Source organism: Pleurodeles waltl, chromosome 8 (assembly GCF_031143425.1).
Source record: "Pleurodeles waltl isolate 20211129_DDA chromosome 8, aPleWal1.hap1.20221129, whole genome shotgun sequence".
NCBI lineage: Eukaryota > Metazoa > Chordata > Amphibia > Caudata > Salamandridae > Pleurodeles > Pleurodeles waltl.
Window position 1 is genome coordinate 515,273,974 of NC_090447.1, and position 26,456 is coordinate 515,300,429.

The following is a 26,456-nucleotide window of genomic DNA, read 5'->3' on the forward strand; positions in this document are numbered from 1 at the left end:
TAAAGTTTTCGTAATAACAGAAATGATGGTATGTGGAGCTCTATCTGAATGTTAAGTTTATTAGCACCTCAGAACAATACATCCTGAAATGTGGTGACATCATCAACCAGCAAACTCTGTATTGGAGAGGTTTGTGAAGACGTTGGAGTACAGTTTTAATCTTTGCTGGTAAAGGAGAGGTTGTGGGTGCAAAAACAGTTGTCCTCAAGGAGATTCTGCCACAGGAGTGATAGAGTCAAATCTGCTGAAGGATTATATATAGACATCAATTTGGACTGTCTTGATAGCTTCTGTGATCTAGAGCACTTCAATAACAGTGCCCTTACTAACGGTGACTAAAAGGCTACCGGAGACGAAGGTCTCAGCATCCATGGACTTGATGTCAAACTTATTATCAATGCAGTTTCACCACCAATGTCTCTGTTATGGGCAAGTGTCTTTGCTGTTGAAGATCTTGGCGAGCACAATGGTGCCAAGGCTTGTCTCTGGTCGACTGGTGGCCCCATGATTGTCAACAGTGTTTGAAGTGGTGGCAGAGATGTTTGTGGTTCCTCTTCTCCCTGGATCTCCCTTCTCTATAGATCTTTTTGACAGAATGGAAAAGAACAGTACAAAGAGCCTGCTCTCTGCTTTGCTATTGTCTCTGCTTTCCCTGTTGAGCTTTAAGGTCTTCCAACTTCCCTCCCAAGTGAATTTCCTCTCTGTCCTTTAGTGCTCTTCTGAACATTTTCTGACAAATTGTGCAGTTAGACTGTAAGGAAATGGCTCTTTTTGTATGGCCAGACCCAAAGTTTTGGAATTATGCTGCTGATCTTTTAACTATGAGAGTACACTGAGGCCTGCTAACCGGCCTGCTGCCTGTGCCTTTACCCTTAAACATGTATGTTTGATTGTCCTACACCCAACTGCCGTAGGCTAACATACTTCTAAGTCTCTAGTATATGGTACCAGAAGTACCCAGGGCCTGGAAGTTAGAGTGCCCATCAGGGACTGCAGCGCTAGCTGAGCCACACTGAGTGGGACAAGGTAAAATACGACTCCCAGTCTGCCACTGCAGACTGGAAGGGCAGTTTTAAATTGCTAACTTGACTTTGCCTTTTTAAGCAGTGACTCAGCCATAACTCCCTTTCAAATGTGTGAAAAGCACCACTACAACAGGCCTATCTGCGCCTAAGTCACAGTGCAGCATATTAGTAAAGCAGAACATATGTTTAACACGTTCTAGTAGTAAAAATGCACAATAATCATGTTTAATGTGAGAGAGGTCCGAAGCCCTTTAGGCAAGTACAGGGTCACAAGCTGACAACTCAAGTGTACTAACTTCTGAATGGGTCTACCAAAGTTGATACTTCAAAGTATTAAACAACTCATTATATTAAGCCCGTCTTGATGCTGAAGTCGAAGTTGATGTTGCTACAGACAAGTTTTAGAAATCTGCTTCTCTGTTACCCTAGTTTTCCAGTGGCCATTTGCTGAGGCTGGCCACAAGACAGTCTTTTGCCCATCTCAAGAGATGTGTAAACGTTTCTCAGGACAGGTAACAATAGAAGCCTGCTGTTGTTACCTTGTCCTGGAAAGAAGCCACACAGAGTGTTAGTCCAAATGGTGAGCTTGAAAGGGGGAGTCTCCTTTGAAGGGCAAATGGTAACCACATGGGAGAGAGACAGCTCTTTTGTTTGGGCAGACAGGTTGGCATCAGGGACAGAGAGGGGAACACACTAGCCAAACCGGTTCTCCTGTGGGCATGTAGCCCACAAGCAGCCACACCTCTTGGGTGGGCTATCAAGCTCTTAAGGACAAGAGTGGATTTCTGCCACCGTAAAAGTGGGCAGAATGGAGCCTTCTAAGGTAGCTAGATGCCACACTTCGCAGGAAGCTGTCATCCAGTGGGAGGGAACACCTAGTAGCCCATTGGCTAGTTACCGCAAACCCCACTGAGGGTACTTTCTGGGTATAAACGAGGCATCCCTAGCACTCCGCTCTCACTTGATTGGAAGAAGAGAAGTGAAGAAGGACTGCCCTGATGATCTTGGAACTGCTGAAAAAGAAGCTGCACCGAAGTTAGATTGCACCTGCTGCTCCTTGGGCTAGCGAAGGAAAGGACGGTGTCTTCTGTGTCCTGCTCATTGAGAAGTCATCCCCCTAGTTCAACGTGAAGCATAGACTCTAAGAGTGATTTGGCTGACTTCCTGTTCGGTGCAAAGGGCCACAAAACTTAAAGAAGCCTGCTGGGGCAACTTGGTTGCCTAGATCCCCGAACTGCTGCTCCTCAATGCTGTGTATCCCAAGAGACCAGGACCTGACACTCAAAGGTTGCTTCAGAGTCTGCTGGACCCAGGAGAGTAGTTGAAGGCTTAGGGTGCCAAGATGGACAGAGCTATTGCCAAAAGAAGTAAACTGCTGCAACCTCTGTCCTGGGGCAACTGGTAGACCAGTGGGACTTTGTAGGAAGCCGACCCCTGTGACCACAATTACCTCATTAGGACTGTGGACTGAGGAAAAGCCCTAGGAAGACCCCCATCAATTGCACAGCATCTTCAGCATCCTTGAGCACATCCATCATCCTGAATTCCTTGCATCAGGACCACTCCATAGGAGTCAATGGCAAGGAGCCAATGACACTGGAACTGGACTGAGGACTGCTTTCCTTGAGCACATCCACCACCCTGAATTCCTTGCATGAGGACCACTCCATAGACGTCAATGGCAAGGAGCCAATGATACTGAAACTGGACTGAAGACTGCTCTCCTTGAGGGGATAACTGTTTTTCTGTCCCTCTCTGGTCCCCTTGACTGGCTACCGGCCTAAGTTGGTTACCCTAACTAACTCTAAGTAACCCCATACCAAACCGTAAAAGTTTTCTTTGAAAACATTTCTGAGTATCAAGTTCGTTGAATTTGCCAATGCTTGTTGGCAGATGAGTAAAAAGTTCTGATTTACCGTTTCTTGTAAATGCTAGATCTCTGGAACTCTCCGGTGGATATTTTCATTTTAGTGCCCATACATTCATAAAAATATACCCAATTATTATAAATTGGTGTCAGATTACTTGAGTGTTGGGTTTCTTTCTTCAATTGTGTTGAAGCTGTTTGCATGTCTTATCTGTGTTCCTTTATATAAGCCTTACTGTCTAGAGCCACAGCTACTCAGAGTTGAGCTTAAGATTTGACAAACCAAATCTGATTGTTCCTAAAGGGGTTGGTAGTGTATTACATGGTGAGATCACACAACCACACCATATAATACACCCCACTTCGTCACATGGACAGGTGGTAAACAGACCACACATGCAAAGAATGGTAGTTCACAAACAGTGAAGGCATTGGTAAAAAATATACTCTTCCAAAAAAACTAGATGTAAAAAAATTGTAAACGGACGTTAAAAATGTCGAATGAAGTGAAAAATTAGAAATTGTGAGGAATTATACCTCAAGAAATAAGACGAAAAACTCCTCAAAGTGTTCCAGGATCCAGCCAGTTTCTTAAAGGGGCAGTATGCCACTTTTAGGCACCCTTTACCTTCATTTTTCCACTGTAACGGGGATGTTTAAGGCTCTATTCTTTTCAAGGGCTACACTTTCAGCTAGATGCTTCAATGTAGGTCTCTGCAGCCTTCCTGGAATTATTCTAGGTTTGTGACCGTCCTATAATGCAGACACAGTTGCTTCTCTGTCTCTTGCACATTGAGGAAACACTGAGCAGTGAGAAATCAGTCAACAAAAAGCCCACCCACATGCAGCCCTACAGCAGATGACTTACAGTTACTTCCCTTAGAGACACCCCACAAGACATCTGCTCTTTCCTGTGAAGGAGCGGTTTTGGTAAGGATCTGTAGGGGAGGTGACAGTCAGGGTGAGGTGTCTGGGCATAAAAGTAGGAGAACAGGGATTACCATTTATTTATGGTAGTGCACGCAATGCAAGATGTGAAGAAACCCTGGGCAGTGTTGATTTTGTGAAGTCCTTTAGGACACTTTAACACCATTGACCAATCTCTCTCATTAAGTGTGTACAGGAGATTGCTAGACTTGGTGTGCTGAAGGTATGGTTGGGCTCATTTGAAGAAAATAGGAACCAGACATTTTGGACTGGTCCTTTTTTCAACTCTTTAAACTGTCCACTTTGGTGACCGCAAGACTCTGCCCTCTACTATTCCCTATTTATTATGCAGCAACGGGCTTCATTTTCGAGGAAGAGTTATCTGAATTTTCAGGTGTACATAGGAGGTAAGGAACTGATGGTGGAAATGGGAAATAAGCAGGCATATATATTTACTGACTGAATGATGAGCAGCAAAATGTAGATGGGCTAAAGTATGCTTGCATTTAATGGGGGCCATACTAAAGTCATGATGGTGGGCATAGATGGGGCTTCATGTTTCCTCTGGCACTCCTCTAACCCTCTGCCTTGCGAACATATTTAGTGATGCAAACAAGCTGATTCTGTAGGTAGCGAAGGCCTGCACTTCTAAAAGGTAATTAACTAGGCAGGGTGGGCCATGAGATCAGAATCTCTCTAACCATTATTCCCGCCAGATAGCAGACGGTCTGCAGAGATGGCCAATCACTGAAAAACCAAGTAGCCAAACTGAGGAATGGATCTCTGAAAAATCAAAATGCAAAATCTGAGAGCACCTTCAACTGACAAGATGACCTTCATGCCCCTTCCACAGTCTTCCCTGTCAGCACCCAATGCAGTCTTAGACATGTTCAGCACTGTTGACAGGCAAGGATTCTGGTGGGTTCCACGTTGTTCCCTGAGTGACATTTAGATATAAAGGTTAGTGGTCTCTTGTGTCTGACATATATTGCTTGCCACACTTTACCCATCTTGTACAATCTCCTCTGCCCTCTTATGATGTTAGTGAGGAAGGTATTGGACAATTCAACTTATCACCCAATTGTGCTCTGTCATAATGTATCAGCATTAGTGCTGCCTTAGTCTTGGTCGTGTATATGCTGATGCTGTAGCTATCATAAGGTTTTACTGTCTCTAGTGTCTTCCTATATTTGTCTGATAGTGTCCCTGTCTTTGCCCCTATGTTAAAGATGTTCTTCATAACTGTAGTGACAATCACCAGCTTACCTTCCAATATTCTTCATGTCCACATGTGCCATGACAATGTCTTTCAGGGTATGCACACTTCTATTGTTGATTGGCTTACCAGTGTCATTAATGTTGGAGTAACATCTAACAATTTTCAGTACCAGGCCAGTGCAAAAGATACTCAACATTTGCTTTGTTTTACAAACACAATGTTATGTTTACAAATGACAATACTACTGCTGCATGGCAAGAGCTTGAATGGAATACATTTTTCCAACTCAATTTACATTTTACTTTATTGTTTCTAAGGTATCTTAGCCATGCTTGTGGTGCAACAAAGAAGCTAATGAATGAGTGAAAGGTAAGGACTAGGTACAAGTAAAGGGAAGAGGGGAAGCAGAGAGAGCAGAAAGATACAAAGGCCAGATTCTGAATAGAGTCAAATATTTGACCAAGATTAGATGGCTTGTGGGCATTAAAAGCTAACTATGAATACCGCTCTATTATAGACTCACTATACTTACTTTTTACGATCCTTTTTCAAGCTTGTATTGAAGGACCCCCCAGAACCTTGGGGCTGGAGTAATTCATTTGCAATCTTCTTTTTATTGAATAGAATCATTTCATCTTCCAACTGCTTCCTTTTTTCTTCCAGCTTGAGTCTTTCATCTTGATGAAGCCTCTTGAGGTGTTCAAATTTGCACTGTAACTGTTAAAACAATGGAAAGGTGCAGTTTGGATGAGATCACTGCAGTAGCTTTCACTTTGCAAAATAGAGAAAATTAAAGAAATGCATTTGCCAGAATTAAACTATATACTATTCTTTAAGGAAAGTGCTGTCACATTAATGATCCCTTTTCTTGCTTTTCTGAAGGAAATTCAAGACCCTCAAGGATTTATGCTTTTTCAACATCTTTACTACTAACAGCAGTCTTATAAAGAGACTATAGGACAGATATACTAAGCATTTTAATGGCTGTGAACACTCCGATTTGGTGATTGTGAAAGATAAAAATATTTTTTTAAATGTACCAATCCTATACCAATTTGGGATCTGGAAAGGACATGATGTAGGGTTCACATCCAAATGCCAAATCAGTAAAACATGTATCAATGCTTTGTGACTATAATCTGGCTGCTCTGACTCCAAAGTTTGGACAGTAATGCATTTAAATTATTTTTTTTACAACAACAGGCACCCACGTGGTACCTCTTTCCCTTTGTGATCCTTTAAAAGAAGTCGGTTTGGGATTTGTCAGCGGTCTAGTGGAGGGTGGCTGACCCTAGCAGGCCAAAATCTCTGTACTGCCTCCAACTGTAGTGTACCACAATTTGTGACCAACTAGATTGCTATGTATAAGGGAGGCCAGAGTGTGACACACTCTGAATCTGAATTTTAAGAAATTACCTATTAGTACATTGTTTGGTTTGTAAAATTCCTTACTGCTTGCAAAAAACATTGGTTGGAGATCACAATCCAAGTTTTGATATTAGTTCTTAGTACATCTAGCCCTACATTCCCACAACCCCAGGGATGTCTTGTAATGTAATGTAAGGTGGATATGTAGAGCACCACTTAGTAGCTGAGAGTGGGTGTATGGTGAGGCTGGGCATGAGTACAGGTAGTCATGATGGTCCCACAAGAAGACTAATTGAAAAGTCAGGCCTTCAGCTTCTTGTGAAATTCAAGAGGTGAGGAGGAGGCCCTGATGTGTTGGTGGAGGTTGTTCAGGAATTGGCAGCTTGGTGGGAGAATGACCAACCTCCTTTTCTGCTTTTGTGAATGCGGTGGGTGTGTGTGTGTGTGTGTGTGAGTGAAAGTGATGCTGAGCAAAGTTGCCTGGTAGTTAAGTGGTGGAAGAGAAGCCGGTAACTGAGGTATGTATGCAGGTCCCATGTTGTGTAGTGACTTGAATGCGTGGAGCTTTCTGAGGACTGGTAGAGTGTGAAATCAGGTCGAGGACAAGTCTGGCTCAGTGTTTTTGATGGTTTGAAGTCTGTAAAGATAGATTAGGATGCTAGCTCAGTGTGCATTGCTGTAATCCAATCTGTTTGCGATTATGGCCTGTATGATGGTACATCTGGTGTACAGTGGAAGCCACTTGAAGATTTTACATAACATGCAGAGGATGTGGAATTATGCAGAGGTGATGCGGTTGACCTGGGACTTCATGGTGAGGTTGGTGTCCGGAAAAAGACCTAGGTTTTCTAACGTAGTTGGTTGGGATGTGTGTGGGTCGGAGTCTGGCAAGCCACCAGGTGTAGTATCAAGGTGAGCTCTTACTCCTGAAGATCAGTGCTTCCGTTTTGCTGGTGTTGAACTTGAGGCAGCTCCCTTTCATTCAGTTAGCCATGTTGGCCATGCATTGTTTGAAGTTTGTCTTGGTGGGACGGTGTTGTCTGAGAGGGAAGAAAAGAGCTGGGTGTTGATGATGATGTCGTGGATCTGATGATGGTAGCCAGAGGAGTCATGTATATGTTGAAAATTGTGGGGCTGAGTGATGACCTCTGTGGGACTCCGTAGATGAGGTCCTTGGGATCTGATGTGAAGGGCATGAGCCTGACTCGATTTGGCCGCAACTGCTACAGCCTGTCGCCCTCTCTGATCACGGTCACAGCCGCTGCCTTCCTACAGCTCGTGGAGTCGCTATCAGCTGGCAAGTGAGAGCTCCCCACACTCTACACTGTGACAGCCCCAAGCTGGAACATTGCGGAGTCAGGCAGCTGCGGCATCCCTATGCAGCTGACACCACCACGCTCCCCTGAGCCATGTGGTGGCTGGCACGGTGTGACCTGTGCTTGAAGCGCTGCCGAGTTCTGATTCTCCCCCGGCAATATAACACTGGCACACTGAACAAGCAGCACAGGGCCCGCATCTTTAAAAACTGCCACAGTGTCCTTTAACAGCTGCAGCTGTGTACATAATCATCTATGACACTGGCCCTCAGTGAAGCCCTCAACTGCCCAAACTCCCAGTCCCCCTTCCACCTTCCCCATCAATACCTGGCGACTCTGTATGCATGACAAACTGGCAATACCAACTTGAGATGCTTACTTTGCATGCTGTAGGCCCCACATTCAAGCCCACGCATAGGGACTGGGAGCAACTGCCATCCATTGATACCCATTCTTCTCCCCGTTGACAAAGAATATAAGAAGGTGGAACTGCCTGCTGGGATTGGCATAACTGCACTATCTGCCCGCGCTCTTTGTGGTGGCACTGCCACTCTCCTTGCCTGCTCCCCTAGCTTTCTAGTCACCCCCCAACAACTGACCTTCATGATGGGCTGTGGCGTCGCAAAACAACGCAAGCTAATTTTTGAACAATCTAAGACACTGTGGCACCAAGGTTCCCACTCTGACACAGATAAGCCGCTGGAGAGGAGGGTAGGATCCATGACCCAAAGTGGCACAACAGCCTTACCTGCAGAACTCAGAGCCGGGTTCCGCTCCAGAGACGCTCGCTTCAGCGCTCTCGCTGGCCACATTGATGGCATGGGTGAGCACCTGGGACGCCAAAATACCAGAATAGATAGCATGGAGGAGCATATCTCTGGGTTGGAGGATGGGGTGGCGTCCAAGGTGAAGCAACTGGACATAATAGAAAGCATCCTGAAGACGGTGGCAACCAAAAACGGGGACTTAGAGGCAAGGTCTCTAAGGAACAATATTTGCATTTTAGGAATCACAGAAACCACCAAAATGGGGAATCCAGGTGCATTTGATGAGCAATTGCTCTCGGACCTCTTCGACCACAGCAGTTTTTTATCTCTTTGCTGCGGACCGTGCCACAGCCGATCATAGCACACCTTCTCAATTATAGAGAAAGACACTGCACGCTGACTGGCCCATGAAAATGGTCCTTTACAATACCAAGGCTCATCTGTCTCACTCTTCTGCGACTTCACTATCACCATACAGGAGGCATGCCAAAAATATTCTGATGGTAAAAACACTTTACAAAAAGTTAGGCCATAAATATGCCATGCTCTAACCCGGATGGCTGCATGTCGAAGTCAATGGGAAACCTTGCCTTTTCGATACACCTCTGAAGATAACAGACTTGTGAAAGCAGTATGCGACGGCTGTGACCTCCTCCAAGCGGAACATACCAGAATACACCCAATCTCCCACCTCTGCAGCGCTGGCTCCATCTGTCTGACATTGGTCCCCTCCGTATCTACCCTCCTTAGTACTCAGTCCGATGTGGACACAGAGCCCAAAGGGCAATATAATGGGGACTCTCTGGTGGCACTGTGACATGGTGCATATTGCCTCCCACTGGTTACATTCTGCCTGTTAGCCTATCCTTCATTTTCCAATACTGTTCGTCATTCAGACTACACCAAACGAGGCATTGCCTCCCCCACTGGCCTATACCAACCAGTTCTATAACTGGTTCTTTAGCTTTCTATTTATTGTTCTAGGGATTTACTGGGCAACTTATTATCTGGTGTGAGTGGGAGGTGGAATTTCTGAACCAAGTTGTCTTAGTTTTGTTTGTTTTTCAACATGTACTGGGTACTTGATGCACTGTTTACTGTTATGGCACACTATCCTTCACACTTCTGTCTAAATGGCACCATGTGATACCTGTGACAGGGTGTCGGAGGCCACCCTCCTTATTTGGAACATTCGTGGCATTAATAACCTGCAAAAGAGCAAACAGGTCCTTTCCTACCAGTTCTGTCAGAGTTAAAATAGTTTTTCTCAAGGAAACCCATCTTTCTCATAGAGACTCACAGACATACACATACACTTGCGGGACACACCGTTATTTCTCCTGTTTTAGGTCCTATTCCAAGGTAGTCAGGACTCCAGCGCCAGTGCTCTCTCCCCTAAATTTGGTTGCTAGTAACTTTTTCACCCCCACAATTGGCATACTGGTGCACCCATGTAAGCCCTAGTAAATGGTACCCAGGGCATTGGTACACCAGGGGTGGACACTGGTCAACATGAGTGATCAAACTACATAATGGCTTCTCCAAACCTCGGCATGTTTGGTATGAAACATGTTGGAATCATGCAACAACACCAGTTCAGGTGTCAATTGTATGATACCATGTACTATGGGAGGTCCCTAGAGGATCGCCCAGTTCTGCCTGTGCAGCCTTACGGGGTCTAGCTGCCAGCCCACGCTGCTGCTGACCCCAGACACTGCTCTACCCTCCTGCTGGTGAGCCTGGCTCAGACCGGTGAGGCAGAACAAAGGATTTCCTGCAACAGAGAGGTGTGACCATCTCTCCCTGTGTATTAGGTGTCTAAGGGCTGGGGTGGGGTGGCCTCTGAACACTACCAGACTGCTTTGAAGGGCACATTTAGTGTCCTCTTTGCATAATCCAGTTTGCACCAGTTCAGGATTCCACAGTTTCCGCTCTGCTGTAAAACTACACAAAGGACAGGGGAGTAACCACCCCCCTGTCCAGCTCCTCCCGTAGGGAGGTGCAAGGAGCTCTGCCAGGTGGCCACTTGATTATGCCATCATGAAAACAAGATGGGTAGAGGCCCCTGGGGGCATCTGACTGGTTAGGCCCTCTGATAGGTGGGTCACTTCAGAGAGTGACCAACCCCTTTTTAGGATTACTTAAGGGCTCCCCCGTGTGTGGGACCTAAGATTCCTCGAGCAAAACTCTCCAAGGAACTCTCTGCAAGACATCTTCCGCTCCTGGCCTCTGGAACCGCTGCTGGTATGCTTTGGAACTGAAAGACATCTGCTTCTGGTGGGAAGGTTCCCACTGCAACATTGTTTCTCAGATCCTGCAAGAATTCTGTAACATCCAAGGCTATGCATACTCCAGGGTCACAAGGACTCTGTTTGCAACTGGAAGCACAAAGGAATCTGCCTTGGAGTGAAGGAGTCACTCCCCTGCATCCGCAGGCACCTCAAGACAACATCAACCGGCTGGTGGGATCTGCTGTCCCATGGACATCTGAAGACCCTGCTTCACAGGTGGTGAGGCTGTGGCCTCCTCTGGGCCCTGCTAGTCTTCTAACAAACTTGGGAGACTATGGCCCCAGTGCACCGTGACTATTGCACTTGCAAAGGCTTGATGACTCTTCCTCCAGGAGATCTTCCGGCACAAGAAGCCCTGGCCCCCAGCTCTCTGCAATCCGACGATCAGCACCTGTCCTGCAGCTCCTGTGATGTGGGACTTCTCTTTTATCATGCTGGTGAGGCCTCCTTGTGACTCCCTGTGTCCAACGTCTGTGGGTCACTCGTGGGGGCTCTATCAACTTCTGCTGGCCTTCCTGCGTACTGAGGGCCAGCCCTAACTCCCCTTCAAGGGTAGAGTCTCCTGGACCTTGCTGGTCCCCAAAACTTTGGAAACACTTCTTTCACTCTTGCTTGCATTTACCAGTGCTTGTTTGTGACCTAGGCGACTCCTGGGATCTTCTGCAGCTCCCGGACCCCGCAGCTGGACTTCTTCCACCGGCTTGCAGGAACTTCACCTTCAGGAGAGTGGGCATTGCCACCTGCACCACGTGGGCTCCTCCAAGAGTGCTGGGCTCTGTCCCCTTCCTTTGCAGGACCTCCACGTCTGTAATCCGTCCCGGAGTGTAAGGGCCTGGTCCACAGGTCGTTACAGCAGCTGGACAATCTGTGGCTTCCACTGACTTGAGAGGGATTCCCTTCTCTCCTCTGCATCCGGTTCCCTGGTGTAGGTAATGCTGTCTTATGGGTATCCAGGGGTAGGGACACTCACAACCCATTATTTTTTCTGCTGTTTTTTTTCGGGGTCCACTGGGAAGGGTCCTTAATCCCACGAACTCCAACTACTACTCTCTATGTTAGCCTATGAAACAACTGGGCGGGTAACTACCTTGCACCTGGTTGCTGGGGACACTTACTGTACTTTCCTTTGGTGTTTCAATCTGCCCCAAAACACTTATCTTGGTTGGGGTCACTAGTTCACATTCCACTTTTTTTAGTATATGGTTTGGCCCTCCCATAGGGCCCTGTGTATTTTTATTCTATTTCTGATAGTTATTTTGTGTCTAGTTATCGCCAAAGGGAGATAGATCAATGCTAGTCTAGTAGTAGTGCCGTAATAAGGTATACTTTATTTTTGCAACACTTGTATGGTTCTTTCTTGTGAGTGAGTTACTGTCTGGCTACTGTGGTATTGCAAGTGCTTTACATGCCTCCTGGATAAGCTTCAGCTGCTCGCCTCAGCTACCCCTAGAAAGCTTTTGCTATTTGGACACCTATTCACTGTCACTAAGAGTTGCCTGGACCACACCATAGGTGTACACAATAAACTAAGCCAGCTTCCTACATCTATGCCTCAAATAGAGACATGCCAGAAATTTTTCACAACATATATACACATATGGGCTGGACAGGGGTGGATGATGTCATAATGGGTGGGGACTGAATCCCCCGGTGGACTCCACCACCATGCGTCTGATTGGTAATAAAAATGTTGTGCACAGTCCGCCATCTGGTGTTGGGTCGGAGTGTTACAAGTTGTTTTTCTTCGAAGAAGTCTTTCGAGTCACGAGACCGAGGGACTCCTCCTCTTTGCTTCCATTGCGCATGGGCGTCGGCTCCATCTTAGATTGTTTTCCCCGCAGAGGGTGAGGTAGGAGTTGTGTGTGTTAGTAATAGTGCCCATGCAATGGAATGAATAAGTATGTACAAATTAAGGTTAAGTAATATATATATATACAAATGTACAAATGTTGAAGATAACTTCCAACGGCTACAGGCTCCCGGGGAGGCGGGTGGGCACATGTGAATCTGCAGCGACCAATGCCACGAACAGATGTACACTGGGTAAGTGACATTTTCAGTTCGATGGCATCTGTTGCTGCAGATACACATGTTGTGCATAGACTAGTAAGCAGTTATCTCCCCAAAAGCGGTGGCTCAGCCTGTAGGAGTGGAAGTAGTCTGAAACAAAGTTCTCAGTACGGCTTGACCTACTGTAGCTTGTTGTGCGGATAGCACGTCTACACAGTAGTGTTTAGTAAATGTGTGAGGCGTGGACCATGTGGCTGCCTTACATATTTCGTGCATTGGAATATTTCCTAGGAATGCCATGGTAGCGCCTTTTTTTCTGGTTGAGTGTGCCCTTGGTGTAATGGGCAGTTGTCTCTTTGCTTTAAGATAGCAGGTTTGGATGCACTTAACTATCCATCTGGCTATACCTTGTTTTCATATTGGGTTTCCTGTATGAGGTTTTTGAAATGCAATAAACAGTTGTTTTGTTTTCCTAACCTCCTTTGTTCTGTCGATGTAGTACATTAGTGCTCTTTTGACATCTAATGTATGTAGTGCCCTTTCAGCTACTGAGTCTGGCTGTGGGAAGAACACTGGTAACTCTACCGTTTGATTTAAGTGGAACGGTGAAATAACCTTTGGTAGGAATTTAGGATTGGTTCTTAGTACAACCTTATTTTTGTGTATTTGGATAAAAGGTTCTTGTATTGTAAACGCCTGAATTTCACTTACTCTTCTTAGAGATGTGATGGCAATGAGAAATGCAACTTTCCAGGTTAAGAATTGTATTTCGCAAGAATGCATGGGTTCAAAAGGTGGTCCCATGAGTCTTGTCAAGACGATGTTAAGGTTCCATGAAGGAACAGGTGGTGTTCTTGGTGGTATTATTCTTCTTAGGCCCTCCATAAATGCTTTAATGACGGGTATCCTAAACAGTGAAGTTGAATGGGTAATCTGCAGGTATGCAGATATTGCTGCAAGGTGTATTTTAATGGAAGAGAAGGCTAGATTTGACTTTTGTAAGTGTAGTAAGTATCCCACTACATCTTTTGGGGATGCGTGTAATGGATGAACTTGATTATTATGGCAGTAGCAAACAAACCTTTTCCATTTGCTTGCATAGCAGTGTCTAGTGGATGGTCTTCTAGCTTGTTTTATGACTTCCATACATTCTTGAGTGAGGTTTAAATGTCCGAATTCTAGGATTTCAGGAGCCAGATTGCTAGATTGAGCGATGCTGGGTTTGGATGCCTGATCTGCTGTTTGTGTTGTGTTAACAGATCTGGCCTGTTGGGTAACTTGACGTGTGGTACTACTGACAGGTCTAGTAGTGTTGTGTACCAAGGTTGTCTTGCCCATGTTGGTGCTATTAATATGAGTTTGAGTTTGTTTTGACTCAATTTGTTTACTAGATATGGAAGGAGTGGGAGAGGGGGAAAAGCGTATGCAAATTTCCCTGACCAGTTCATCCATAGGGCATTGCCTTGAGACTGTCTGTGTGGGTACCTGGATGCGAAGTTTTGGCATTTTGCGTTCTCTTTTGTTGCAAATAGGTCTATTTGCGGTGTACCCCAAAGTTTGAAGTAAGTGTTTAGGATTTGGGGGTGAATCTCCCATTCGTGGACCTGTTGGTGATCTCGAGAGAGATTGTCTGCTAGTTGATTTTGGATCCCTGGAATAAACTGTGCTATTAGGCGAATGTGGTTGTGAATTGCCCATTGCCATATCTTTTGTGCTAGGAGACATAGCTGTGTCGAGTGTGTTCCCCCTTTCTTGTTTAGGTAATACATTGTTGTCATGTTGTCTGTTTTGACAAGAACGTATTTGTGGGTTATGATGGGTTGAAATGCTTTTAGCGCCAGGAATACTGCTAGTAATTCGAGGTGATTTATATGCAGTTTTGTTTGATGTACGTCCCATTGTCCTTGGATGCTGTGGTGATCGAGGTGTGCTCCCCACCCTGTCATGGAAGCATCTGTTATTACGTATTGTGGCACTGGGTCTTGGAACGGCCGCCCTTTGTTTAAATTTGTACTGTTCCACCATAGAAGCGAGATGTATGTTTGGCGGTCTATCAACACCAGATGTAGAAGGTGGCCCTGTGCATGTGACCATTGTGATGCTAGGCACTGTTGTAAGGGCCTCATGTGCAGTCTTGCGTTTGGGACAATGTCTATGCATGAGGACATCATGCCTAGGAGTTTTAAAACCACTTTTGCCTGCATTTTTAGTGTTGGATACATGGCCTGTATGACCTTGTGAAAATGTTGAACCCTTTGTGGACTCGGAGTGGCTAATCCTTTTGTTGTGTTGATTACCGCTCCTAAGTAGTGCTGTATTTTGCACGGCACAATGTGTGATTTTTTGTAGTTGAGGGAGAACCCGAGTTTGTAGAGGGTTTGTATGACATACTCTGTGTGTTGTGAACACTTTGTTAGCGAGTTGGTCTTGATTAGCCAATCGTCTAGATACGGGAATATGTGTATTTGCTGCCTTCTGATGTGTGCGGCTACTACTGCTAGGCATTTGGTAAATACTCTTGGTGCGGTCGTTATACCGAACGGTAAGACTTTGAATTGATAGTGTATTCCCTTGAATACAAACCTTAGGTATTTCCTGTGCGAAGGGTGTATCGGTATGTGGAAATATGCGTTTTTTAGATCTAAGGTTGTCATGTAATCTTGTTGCTTTAGCAGTGGTAGCACCTCCTGTAGCGTGACCATGTGAAAGTGGTCTGATTTGATGTAGGTGTTTAGTATTCTGAGATCTAAGATTGGCCTCAGTATTTTGTCCTTTTTGGGTATTAGAAAGTACAGTGAATAGACTCCTGTGTTTATTTCTGTACATGGTACCAGTTCTATTGCTTCTTTTTGCAGTAGTGCTTGAACTTCTATTTCTAGAAGGTCTAAATGCTGTTTTGAATTTTTTTGTGTTTTTGGTGGGATATTTGGAGGGATCTGTAGAAATTCTATGCAATAACCATGTTGGATAATTGCTAAGACCCAAGTGTCTGTTGTTATATCCACCCACGATTGATAAAACTGACTTAGGGCCTGATTCTAACTTTGGAGGACGGTGTTAAACCGTCCCAAAAGTGGCGGATATACCACCTACCGTATTACGAGTCCATTATATCCTATGGAACTCGTAATACGGTAGGTGGTATATCCGCCACTTTTGGGACGGTTTAACACCGTCCTCCAAAGTTAGAATCAGGCCCTTAGTCTTCCCCCCACTGGTGTTATGTGGAGGGGTTGAGTGACTTGTAAGTCACTGTTTGGTTGTTGGGGTTTTGGGGCTTTGAAATTTTCCCCGGTTTCTCGGGAATTGTCCCCCTCTGTACTGGCCCCGAAAACCTCCCCTTTGGTACTGTCCCTGGTAGGTAGACGGTGTTGATTGTGAGGTGCTGGCTTGTGTGGCCTGACCCCGAAACCCCCCTCTGAAGGTTGTTTTACGGAAGGTGCCGAAAGTGCCTCTGCTTTGCGGGGAGTAGAGCGCGCCCATGGCCTTGGCTGTGTCAGTGTCCTTTTTCAGCTTCTCAATCGCCGTGTCAACCTCTGGTCCGAACAATTGTTGTTCGTTGAACGGCATATTGAGTACTGCTTGCTTTATTTCTGGTTTAAAGCCAGACGTGCGTAACCATGCGTGCCTTCTGATGGTTACTGCAGTGTTTATTGTCCTTGCAGCTGTGTCCGCTGCATCCATAGAGGAGCGTATTTGGTTATTGGAGAGGTTTTGTCCCTCCTCAACCACCTGTTTTGCCCGCTTTTGAAATTCTTTGGGTAGATGCTCGATGAGATGCTGCATCTCGTCCCAATGGGCTCTGTCATAACGCGCTAGGAGCGCCTGAGAGTTTGCGATGCGCCACTGGCTTGCAGCTTGTACAGCGACTCTTTTCCCAGCTGCGTCGAATTTTCGGCTTTCCTTATCCGGGGGTGGTGCATCGCCCGATGTGTGTGAATTGGCTCTTTTGCGAGCTGCTCCTACCACGACTGAGTCTGGTGGCAGTTGAGAGGTGATAAAAGCAGGGTCTGTGGGAGGTGCTTTATATTTTTTCTCTACCCTCGGAGTGATCGCTCTACTCTTGACAGGGTCTTTGAAGATTTGCTTCACGTGCCTTAGCATTCCTGGAAGCATAGGCAGGCTTTGGTAGTTGCTATGGGTGGAGGAGAGGGTGTTAAAAAGGAAGTCATCCTTGACAGGTTCTGTGTGTAACGACACGTTGTGGAATTCTGCTGCCCTAGCTACCACCTGCGCATACGCTGTGCTGTCCTCAGGTGGTGAGGGCTTTGTAGGGTATGACTCTGGACTATTGTCTGACACTGGGGCGTCGTATAGGTCCCAAGCATCTTGGTCATCTTGGCTCCTGGTGGTGTGAGCCGGTGAATGTGACGGAGTTTGTGCCGGTCATATCTGAGTTACAGGTGGAGGAGAGGGTGGCGGAGTTGCTTTCTTTGCCACCTTTGCTTGTGGTGTTAGTTGTTCAGTTTGGAACTCTAGTCTCCTTTTTCTCCTGATTGGTGGAAGAGTGCTAATCTTCCCTGTTCCACTCTGGATGAAGATCCTCTTTTGTGTATGGTCTACATCAGTAGTCTGTAACTCCTCTTCAAACCTGTGTTTACGCATTTGAGAGGACAATGATTGTTCCTCTGAATATGAGCCGGTAGTGGGTTCGGTTGCTGGTTGTTTTGGCACCGAAACTGTGTCTTTTTTTGTTTTCGGCTCCGAGGTGAATCTCTTCTTTTTCGGAGTCGAGCCTTCTCGGCGTCGATCATGCTCGGTGCCGCTGTCTCTGCGTCGAGCAGCGTCGGCTCCACTTTCTCGGCGTCGATCTTTTTCGGCAACACTTTCTCGGTCCCGAGAATGTTGCGTGCCTGTGTCTCGACCCGAGTCGGACGTTCTGGGCACCAGTTCGGCCTTTTTCGGTGCCGATGGACGGTCACCTTTATGGGTTGAGCCATGGCCAGTTGGCAGTGGCGTCCCCTGGAGCTTGTCTGTTTTCTTGTGCTGTGTGCTTTTCGACGTCTTACTCACAGTTTCATCGACGTCGAATTCATCCGAGTCCGATTCATGGATGGAGAAGGCTTCCTCCACTTCTCCTTGTTCCTCGAACTCTCGGTGTTCTGTCGGCGTGGACGCCATCTGTAATCTTCTGGCTCAACGGTCACGGAGCGTTTTTCGGGACCGGAACGCACGACAGGCCTCACAAGTTTCTTCTTTGTGCTCGGGTGACAGGCACAAGTTACAGACCAAATGTTGGTCCGTATATGGATATTTATTGTGGCATTTAGGACAGAATCGGAACGGGGTCCGTTCCATCGGTGTCGATGTTACACGCGGTCGGGCCGACCAGGCCGCGACGGGGGATCGAAATTAGCCCAAAGGGCTACCGGAGCTCTTCACGATTCGGTGTCGATTCTAACTATCCCGATCCCGAGCGAAACAATACCGACGTAGTTTTTCGAAGTTTTGATTATCTTTCCGTCCCGAAACCCGGAGCGAAAAGGAACACGTCCGATCCCGAGGGTGGAAAAAAAAAACAATCTAAGATGGAGCCGACGCCCATGCGCAATGGAAGCAAAGAGGAGGAGTCCCTCGGTCTCGTGACTCGAAAGACTTCTTCGAAGAAAAACAACTTGTAACACTCCGACCCAACACCAGATGGCGGACTGTGCACAACATGTGTATCTGCAGCAACAGATGCCATCGAACATCACATATCCTTGATGCCCTCCGTCATATCACTGAAGCATATGCCCTCACTCACATCTGGCGTACTCATCACCCCTCATCCCCTGACTATATATTTTATTCTGCCCCACGGTGTGTGGACACAGCTCGACTATTGGCTCCTATTCGCCAATGCCTCACTCTGGACAACTGATGTGAAACATTTGCTGCGCACCTTCCCTGGGGAAGCGCTACATAACCAGGTCTTCTGCACTGAACTACACAACTTTCGTTAAATACTTTACAATAAATATATGCATGGTATCAAAGTAGGCCACTCTATTGGATGCCTTAAAACCTACATTTGAGGTATCAGCTTCTCAAAACATGTAGGTATCTTACGCGACATATGCTCCCAACTAACTCAAGTCAATTCCGAACTGCGAGACATCGATCATGCAGACTCACAGCTAAATATCACCCTCCAGTTACACAAATGCTCGGCCTTATTTACTGGATTTCATGACCTGGCTGATTGGGAGATAACATAAATGGGAAAACATGTCACTGCCAGACACTATGGGGAAGGAGAATGCCCCAACTACCTCAGCAGCTATGTCACCGAACTACACTCCTTTACCTGGAATACTTTTTCTAACAGTGAGAATATAAAACTGAATTTCTGCACTCTTATTCGTCTCCCACTCATCAAATGATGACTCGGAGATCACGGCCTATCTTGTTGGGATTGCAATGGTATGGATAACTGATGGCCAAGGATGTTTCCTGAGCGAACTTATAACGTGTGAGGACATCATGCTGGCAACAGACAGCCTAGATGGCTCCAAAGCCCCAGGTCTCGATGGCCTCACTGGAGCATTTTACAAAGATTATAAAAATCGGATAGCCCCACATCTTCTAGCCATGTGTACAGAAGTCTTCAGACGCATTACCGCCTGCGTTACGTGAGGCAATGCTTACACTCCTTTTGAAACCTGGCAAGGACCCCACTTATGCACCTCCTATCATCCCTCTTCTCCATCTAGACACGATTTTAGCTAAGGTTCTTGCCACTAAGCTGTTCCTACTCATGGAACAGATCATTTCTCCTTTCCAGTCCGGTTCTATTCCCAACAGATCCACCCTTCTTAACTTGAGAACAACATTTGCGGTACTGAACAGGATTTCCCCGATAACTCCTGGTGTGGTGGCCCTGCTTGATGGCGAGAAGGCCTTTGACTCCTTGGAGTGGTCCTTTTGAGGGCAATGCTCTCAAAATGAGGTCTTCCCCGCAGCTTAATTTCCCTGATTATGCTCCCAAACTCCAACCCAGTGGCACTGGTTCACTTACAGACAATGTCCCTGTCACTAGGGGTACCAGGCAGGATTGCTCCCTCTCCCCTCTATTTTTCATCATTGCAATGGACCACCGGTCCATCATTTCAAGGAACAGCAAATGCATCAAGGCCTTCAACTTACATGCTGCCCCTTTTTACTTTTCATGTATGCAGATGACAAATGTTGTTCATTTGCTACCCCTCTGACAATCTATCCCCTATAATTTGTGAAATTTTAAGTTTTGGAGAAACTTCAGAGGGTGCAGTATTGCCACTGAAGCTGCACACATCCTCAAGAACATTAGGAAGTTTTAATCAGTCTTGAATGCATTAGAGGAACTGCACTGGCTTCCAAAGAACTGTGCATTGTGCATAAAGCTCTCAACCATACAGGCCCAGAATACCTAAAGAGAAAATTTTCATGGTATTCTCCAAGAAAAGGTATTCGATGAGCAGCTTCTAAAACACTGAGAGTACCCAAAATCTGCAATGTATCCTTGGGTGACAGAAGCTTTGTTTATTCCACCTCTCAGCTCTGAAATCTGTTGGTTTTTAGAAAAACCTCAAAACTTGGCTTATTTTGCTCCCTCTATCGTTTCTTGTTCTTGGCTTTTTGCAGTACAGTTTTATTGCAGACACTAGCGCCAAGGTACCCTCTGGCATATGTCATGCTTTACAAATATAAAAAATTAGAGAGGTCAAGGAGGATGATGGCAGTGGTCTGTCCATGATTGGGGATGGTGCCTATGTTGTCTGTGGTGCATTGAGGGCTGTTTTAGTGCTGTGGTTCTTTCAGAATCCTGATTGTGAATCATCCAAGACACCGTGGCATTCTAGGTGGCCAGAGAGTTGTCGGTTGATGTCCTTCTTGATGACTTTTGCTGGAAAGTGGAGCAGCGAGATGGGTAGGTTGTTGCGGAGTTCTTTGGGGTTGGCTGAGGGTTTGAGGAGGGCTGTGACTCTGGCATATTTCCAGCTATCTATTTCACGTTCCTTTAACCATGTGTCCTCCTGCCACAATCATTATTTCAAAGCTCATTACAAGTCTCAATGTTGCTTCACAGCAGCTTTCATTCTTTGAGCCCACATTCAATAGCTTCTTTCATAGCAACTTAAATCACACATTTTTTTTTCAAGTCTCATTATTATTTTTCTGTTCAGCTTCTCTGTTTTGCAGTAATACCTGCTATGATCTTTGTGGACAAGTTACTACATTGGATGAGGGCTTCTTCCATACCATAGATGGTTTCTGTGTTTCAAACAGTCCAGTCGATCCCTCTGCCAGTGTTATTTTTCTTCCTCCACACTTTATAAAGAAGGAAGAGAGATTGCATCACTCAGACCCTCATCAGGCTATTGGCTTTTTACCCTTCAAAGAACTTGGACTCACAATGTTAATGATCAGACGTTTCTTGATTTTGCAGTTGCCAGAAAGAGTAAGGTGGTTCAGAGGAAGACTGGATTGTCCTATGCATGATGTTGTGCTATGGCATTGCTAAACAAATGTCACCTGCAGGTATCGGGGCACATTCCACCATGGCACAGTGTGCTTCCCGTTCTGAACATCTGTCAGGCTATGATGTGGGCTTTAGTGCACACCTTTACTTGGCAGTATCACCTCTACTCTGAAGACTGTATCATTATCATTTTGTCAGGTTCAAACTGCAAGACATTTTGGTATGATCAACCCCTCAGACCTTCCATAAAGCTACTGCTTTGACACCTATTATGAAGTGACAAAAGTGCAGGTAGAAGTATTCATCAGGAGAGGGTACTTACCAACCGTATATTGCAATTTCTGATGGATACTGTCAAATCCTCCATTTTGAATAACTGTCTTGATGATTTTACTAATAAGGTACTATGGAAGTTCTGTTGTGGTTTACTGCGTCTATTGTGTCAGTCTCATCTCTGCCTTGTATGTGATAAAAAGGAACTGACATTAGTGAGCTGGGTAGTGTCTTATATTGCCCCGTGAGACCTTTACCAGAAGAGTGCCTGGAGCCACACAACGCCACCGATCTGCACAGAGGGCCCGGTGCAAAAGTCCCATATCCAGTCTGATATCCAGGAGGATTTTCAAGAAGTGGAAACTGCATGCAAAAGTTTGCATTATAAAGTAAAGCCAAATCTGTGACTTTGGTATTGTACACCAGCCCAAGTCTGCTCCTCACCAAAAGTGTGTATATTTCAGATTGGCGCATTACCTATATGATACGTCTAGTCAAAGTGGACGATGGCACCAGAAAAAAAGATTTTCTTAGTGAAAATCAACAACTGTGAATCCACACAAGAGTAAAGATCCTTGTACGCTTTCTTCTGTGACTTTACACTCTGCAGTACACTGGCTTCTTTCAACTAAAAAAATGCATCAATCACTGGCAGACCAGAATCTGTTCTCCAACTGGGAGCCATTCATCAAATGTGACCTTTGAGATCGCCAATCTCATTGTAATGGTAGTTCTGTTGGATTTTTCTTCATCTGACAGTAGCAAAGAAAATTTAGGACATAAGCCAGATCCACTGCAAATGGCCTGCAAATGAATAATAAAACACTGTTTCACACACCAACTATCCCACTGAGGTCTCTAACTTCTAAACAGTAACTGGTGCCAAGGAATCCTGAAAGACGATGACCGTTAGGCTTGACTGTCCTAGACAATGGACCATCACCCCCTGAAATCCTCCCTACAAACAGATGACACAGAGCCTAACATGCATATATTTCTTGACACAGAGGATTTATCAGCATGTATACTTCTTGGAGAAGAACAACTGGAAAATTCCAGGAAAGTTTTAAAAATAATTTGAACCCACCAATAGCTTATCATCACCAGATGATCTTTGCCTTCTTGCTGGCATGATTCCGAACTACTGATATAGCTGAGAACTGAGGGGAGGTATCATTGACCCATTCTCTCCAACCTAGAAGGAATGGCTATAATGCCTCTGCCTCAAAGATCAGTCTTCAAATGCAAAATGTTGGAAACTGAGGACTGACCCCTCCTAAGGGCACCACATAAGTTTTGCAATCTACGTACTATTCTCTAGTTAATCTTCCAGTAACTGGCATCTATCTCATGACCATACAAAAGTATACATAATGCGGGGGGGATCTGCAGTTTGAGGGGGGGAAGGGGTGGTATGAGGGGTTTACTCTGAAGGATATCTGTGGCCCGGCAATAATTTCAACATTCATTTGCAAGATCCTCCAGCATCAAAAGGTCTGGTGCTAGAAGCCAGAATACTGTATTAAGAATATCGTCTGACATCAACATTGTGCATTGTTTACAAAAATAATGCCACAGTAGAGTTATTAATAGAAATCCACTGGGATGATATTTTTGCAAACAATATTTAGCACACAATATTTATTCCAGACAATATTTCTGACTATGATATTCTGACATCCAACTCTTCAATCAAGCGCCTCGAGATGGTGTGGGCACTGGACCACTGAAATGCAGTCCATTCTCAATAGAGTGAAGCACTGGAACTTGGTCTACACAGAAAAGGAGACTGCTATATGCTCTAGGCTACTTAAAGGCTATTTTACTGTAGCTACTATGAAGACCACTTCCCTTTCTAGATGTTATCACACTTCTTAACTAGCCCAAGTCTCTCATTTCAAGCCTTGTGCATGTAGTAGTTTCCACTGGAGCTGTCCTTGAAGTTCCTCTCAGTTCTGTTTTCCAGAGACAAACATTTCTATATCAGAAACAAGTTTGAGGTTGCTTGTGTCCTTGTTCAGAGGATATGTGGCTTAGCAGTTCGAATTAGTCGTCCATATTGGGGGAGAGTGAGGGTAATTAATAGTGGCTGAGATTAATGTACTTTTTCCTTCAATTATGTTTTGTGCTTCTCAATTATAAAACTGGGGTATACTGTTGGAACTGAGGATTGTGACAAGCTTACCATCCTGCCAAATTCCTTAGCAAGAATTGATCAGCCTCCTCTTTTTATTCAATGCCTTCTGCAGTGGAAGAACACATATCACCGAATAATTCAGTCTGTCTTCTGGGATTAAGACCTTACTTCCTTCTGTTCAAGATGAATCCCAAATCTTCCAAGAGTGTAATCATTATCCATACCTGCTCATCGACCTATCCTGAGACATGAATATCAAAATGGAAAGGTTACACACCTGTGGTCATAGTTCTGCATCCTGGGAGTAACAACTGGTTGTAGAGTCTGTCCCTCAAGTTACCTGGCCCAGAATCTGCAGAGTAAGTGCTGAACTTGATCCTAGCTGAGAACTGCTGCCCTATCAGACCAGGGAGTATCTCTGGAGCTGGTCCTCGAGGCCCTGTAATTTTGGGTCCTGTTCTGCTCCCCTGGGTCACACCTAGGTCATTTACAAAGGCATCATGTCCAGCACCTCTGCTTATCTTGCAGACAAGCTTGTCATTTCTGGTGTCTCTCGACATACCTCAGCCAGGACACCACCAGATTGCAGACTAAGAAGTGTAAGAAGAGTAGACACGGCAGCAGTCAGTTTCCATCCATGCACCCAGCATCTGGCACACGATTCCCATAGCCATCAGGACTGTCCCAGCACAACTCCAATTTAGTTGAAGACTCACCTCTTTAGAGAGCACAATGGGCCTTATTATGACCTTGACGGAGGAGTTTCTTCCATCACAAATGTGATGGATTTTGCGTCCGCCGTATTACAATCTCCATTGAAAATAATGGGATCATAATACGGCGGACAGGATATCCACCACATCTGAGATGGAGGAACCCCTCTGTCAAGGTTGTAATAAGGCCTTCTATTACGAAGTAGTGCACAAGCCAGCTACCTATCCGATCACTCATTGACATTATGCTTGTCTCTGACCCAGAAAAACTCTGTGTGGCTAGGTCTGCACTACAAAAATACCCTATACATACATACACCCATATAGACATATGGCTGCAGCTGCTCACCCAACCTGTCAGTGTCCCATCAGACACCTAAGCCTTTCCCCTATACTACACAGCCATTTACCATCCCCAGGGTCTGTCGCAGGAGCAGCCTCTCACCAAGATGCCACAACATGGGTGCAGCCTCTCACCAGGGCACCACACCATGCCCATGCCCTCTGACAGACAGGCCAGGCTACTGAAGAGTATTTGTAAGAAGCTGAGCAGTGGGTGAAGCCTGTATGAAAGAACTGCCTTTGTGAGTACAGGCTGAGTTGTGTTTGTGTGTGTTCGGAATGTCTATGTGTGCACCTGGGGTTCCTGTGTGTGTGTGTGTGTGTGTGTTCAAATGGGTGGGTTTGGGCGACACGTGAGTGCAGTTGATGATTGTGTGTCTACAGTGGATGGCTGTGTGAGTGTAGAGGGTGCAGTAGAGTAGGGGGTGACAGGAGAGTGGGGTTCCACTATTGCCTGTAGTGTATGCATGCACTGGATGCCTGTAGGATGGAGTAGAGGGTAGGTCAGGGTCTATGTGCTGGGTATTCCTGTGTTTATAGGGTGGGTGTGCAGGGGTGTCTGTGTGAATTCTCAGGATGAGTGCGAAAGAGGTTATATGGCGGGGTCAGAACAGTTCGTATGTGTGTATTCGTGTGCGCGCAGGGAGAGCAATGTGCCTATGTGTATGTGCAGAGTCTGCCTGTTTGTGCGATCTGTGTGAGTGCAGATAGTGAATAAAAGCATGCATTAAGGGGTGCATGCATGAGTTGTGTGAAACAGGTGTGTGTGTGTGTGTGTGTGTGTGTGGTTAAGGGTTGCCTGTAGGGTGTCAGTGCAGGGAGTGCCTGTGCGCCAGGGTTGCTTGTGTGTGAAGGCAGAGTTGTGCATGTGTGCGTAATGGGTGTCTGTAGTTTGTGCGTGCTTCCAGGTGCCTGTTGGGGTGACTGCATGGAGGTGCCATAGGTGGTCAGTGTGGAGATGTCTATAGGGATGAGTGCAAGGTGCTTGTATGGAGTGAGTGCAGGGCATAACAGTGTGTGTGTATATATGTATGCATGAGCACGTGTGCGAGGAGGATATGCATGTTTTCATAGCGGGTGTTTGAAAGGGTATTTGTACGAGTCCCGGGAATTAGTGCAGGAGAAGTTTACATGCAGGAGAAGAGATGTACATGTGCCTGTTCAGGGGGAACGATGTGCCTGTGAGAACACAGAATTGCCGGTTTGTGAGCATAAGGTGGTGCCTGTGAGGGTGCAAGACAGTACTTGTGTGAGTGAAAAGTGGTGGAGGCAAGGGTGTCTGTAGGGGGTGTATGAACGAAGTGTCTGACGGGGTTGTGTGCAAGGGATGCTTACAGTGTATCAGCCCACGGGTAGGTGGCTCCATGTTTGTGCTTGCAGGGTGTGTCTTTGTGTGTGTCACTGCAGGAGATACGTTTGTGACGTCCGAGTATGAGTGCAACGGTAGCAACAGCGGGGTGAGAGCAGGGTTGCCTGTTTGTCTGAGTGCAGTGGAGACCCTGTTTGTGTGGAAGAATGCAGCAAGGGGTGCGCACATGAGGTGCCTCGTGTGTGTGTGAATAGGGGCCTGTATGTTCATGTGGGATGCTTGTGTGTGTTTGTGTGTAATGGGTACCTGTGTTTGAGCAGGGGATGAGTTTAGGGGGTGCCTGTAGTTGGGGTGCATGCTAGGAGATGCTTGTCCAGGTGCGTGCATGGAGGTGCCTGCAGGGTGCTTGTACAGGGTGAGTGCAGGGCATGACATTGTGTGTGAAGAAT

At 45.9% G+C, this 26,456-nt stretch overlaps 1 protein-coding gene across 1 annotated transcript in view; it reads right to left on the minus strand.

Moving 5' to 3' along the window:
- SEPTIN10 (septin 10) overlaps positions 1–26,456 on the minus strand; it is a 437,643-nt gene that overhangs the window by 72,636 nt on the left and 338,551 nt on the right. Inside the window, exon 10 of the mRNA XM_069204503.1 lies at positions 5,571–5,755. Within this exon, the coding sequence (XP_069060604.1) occupies positions 5,571–5,755 (185 nt within the window). The remainder of the gene's footprint in view (positions 1–5,570; positions 5,756–26,456) is intronic.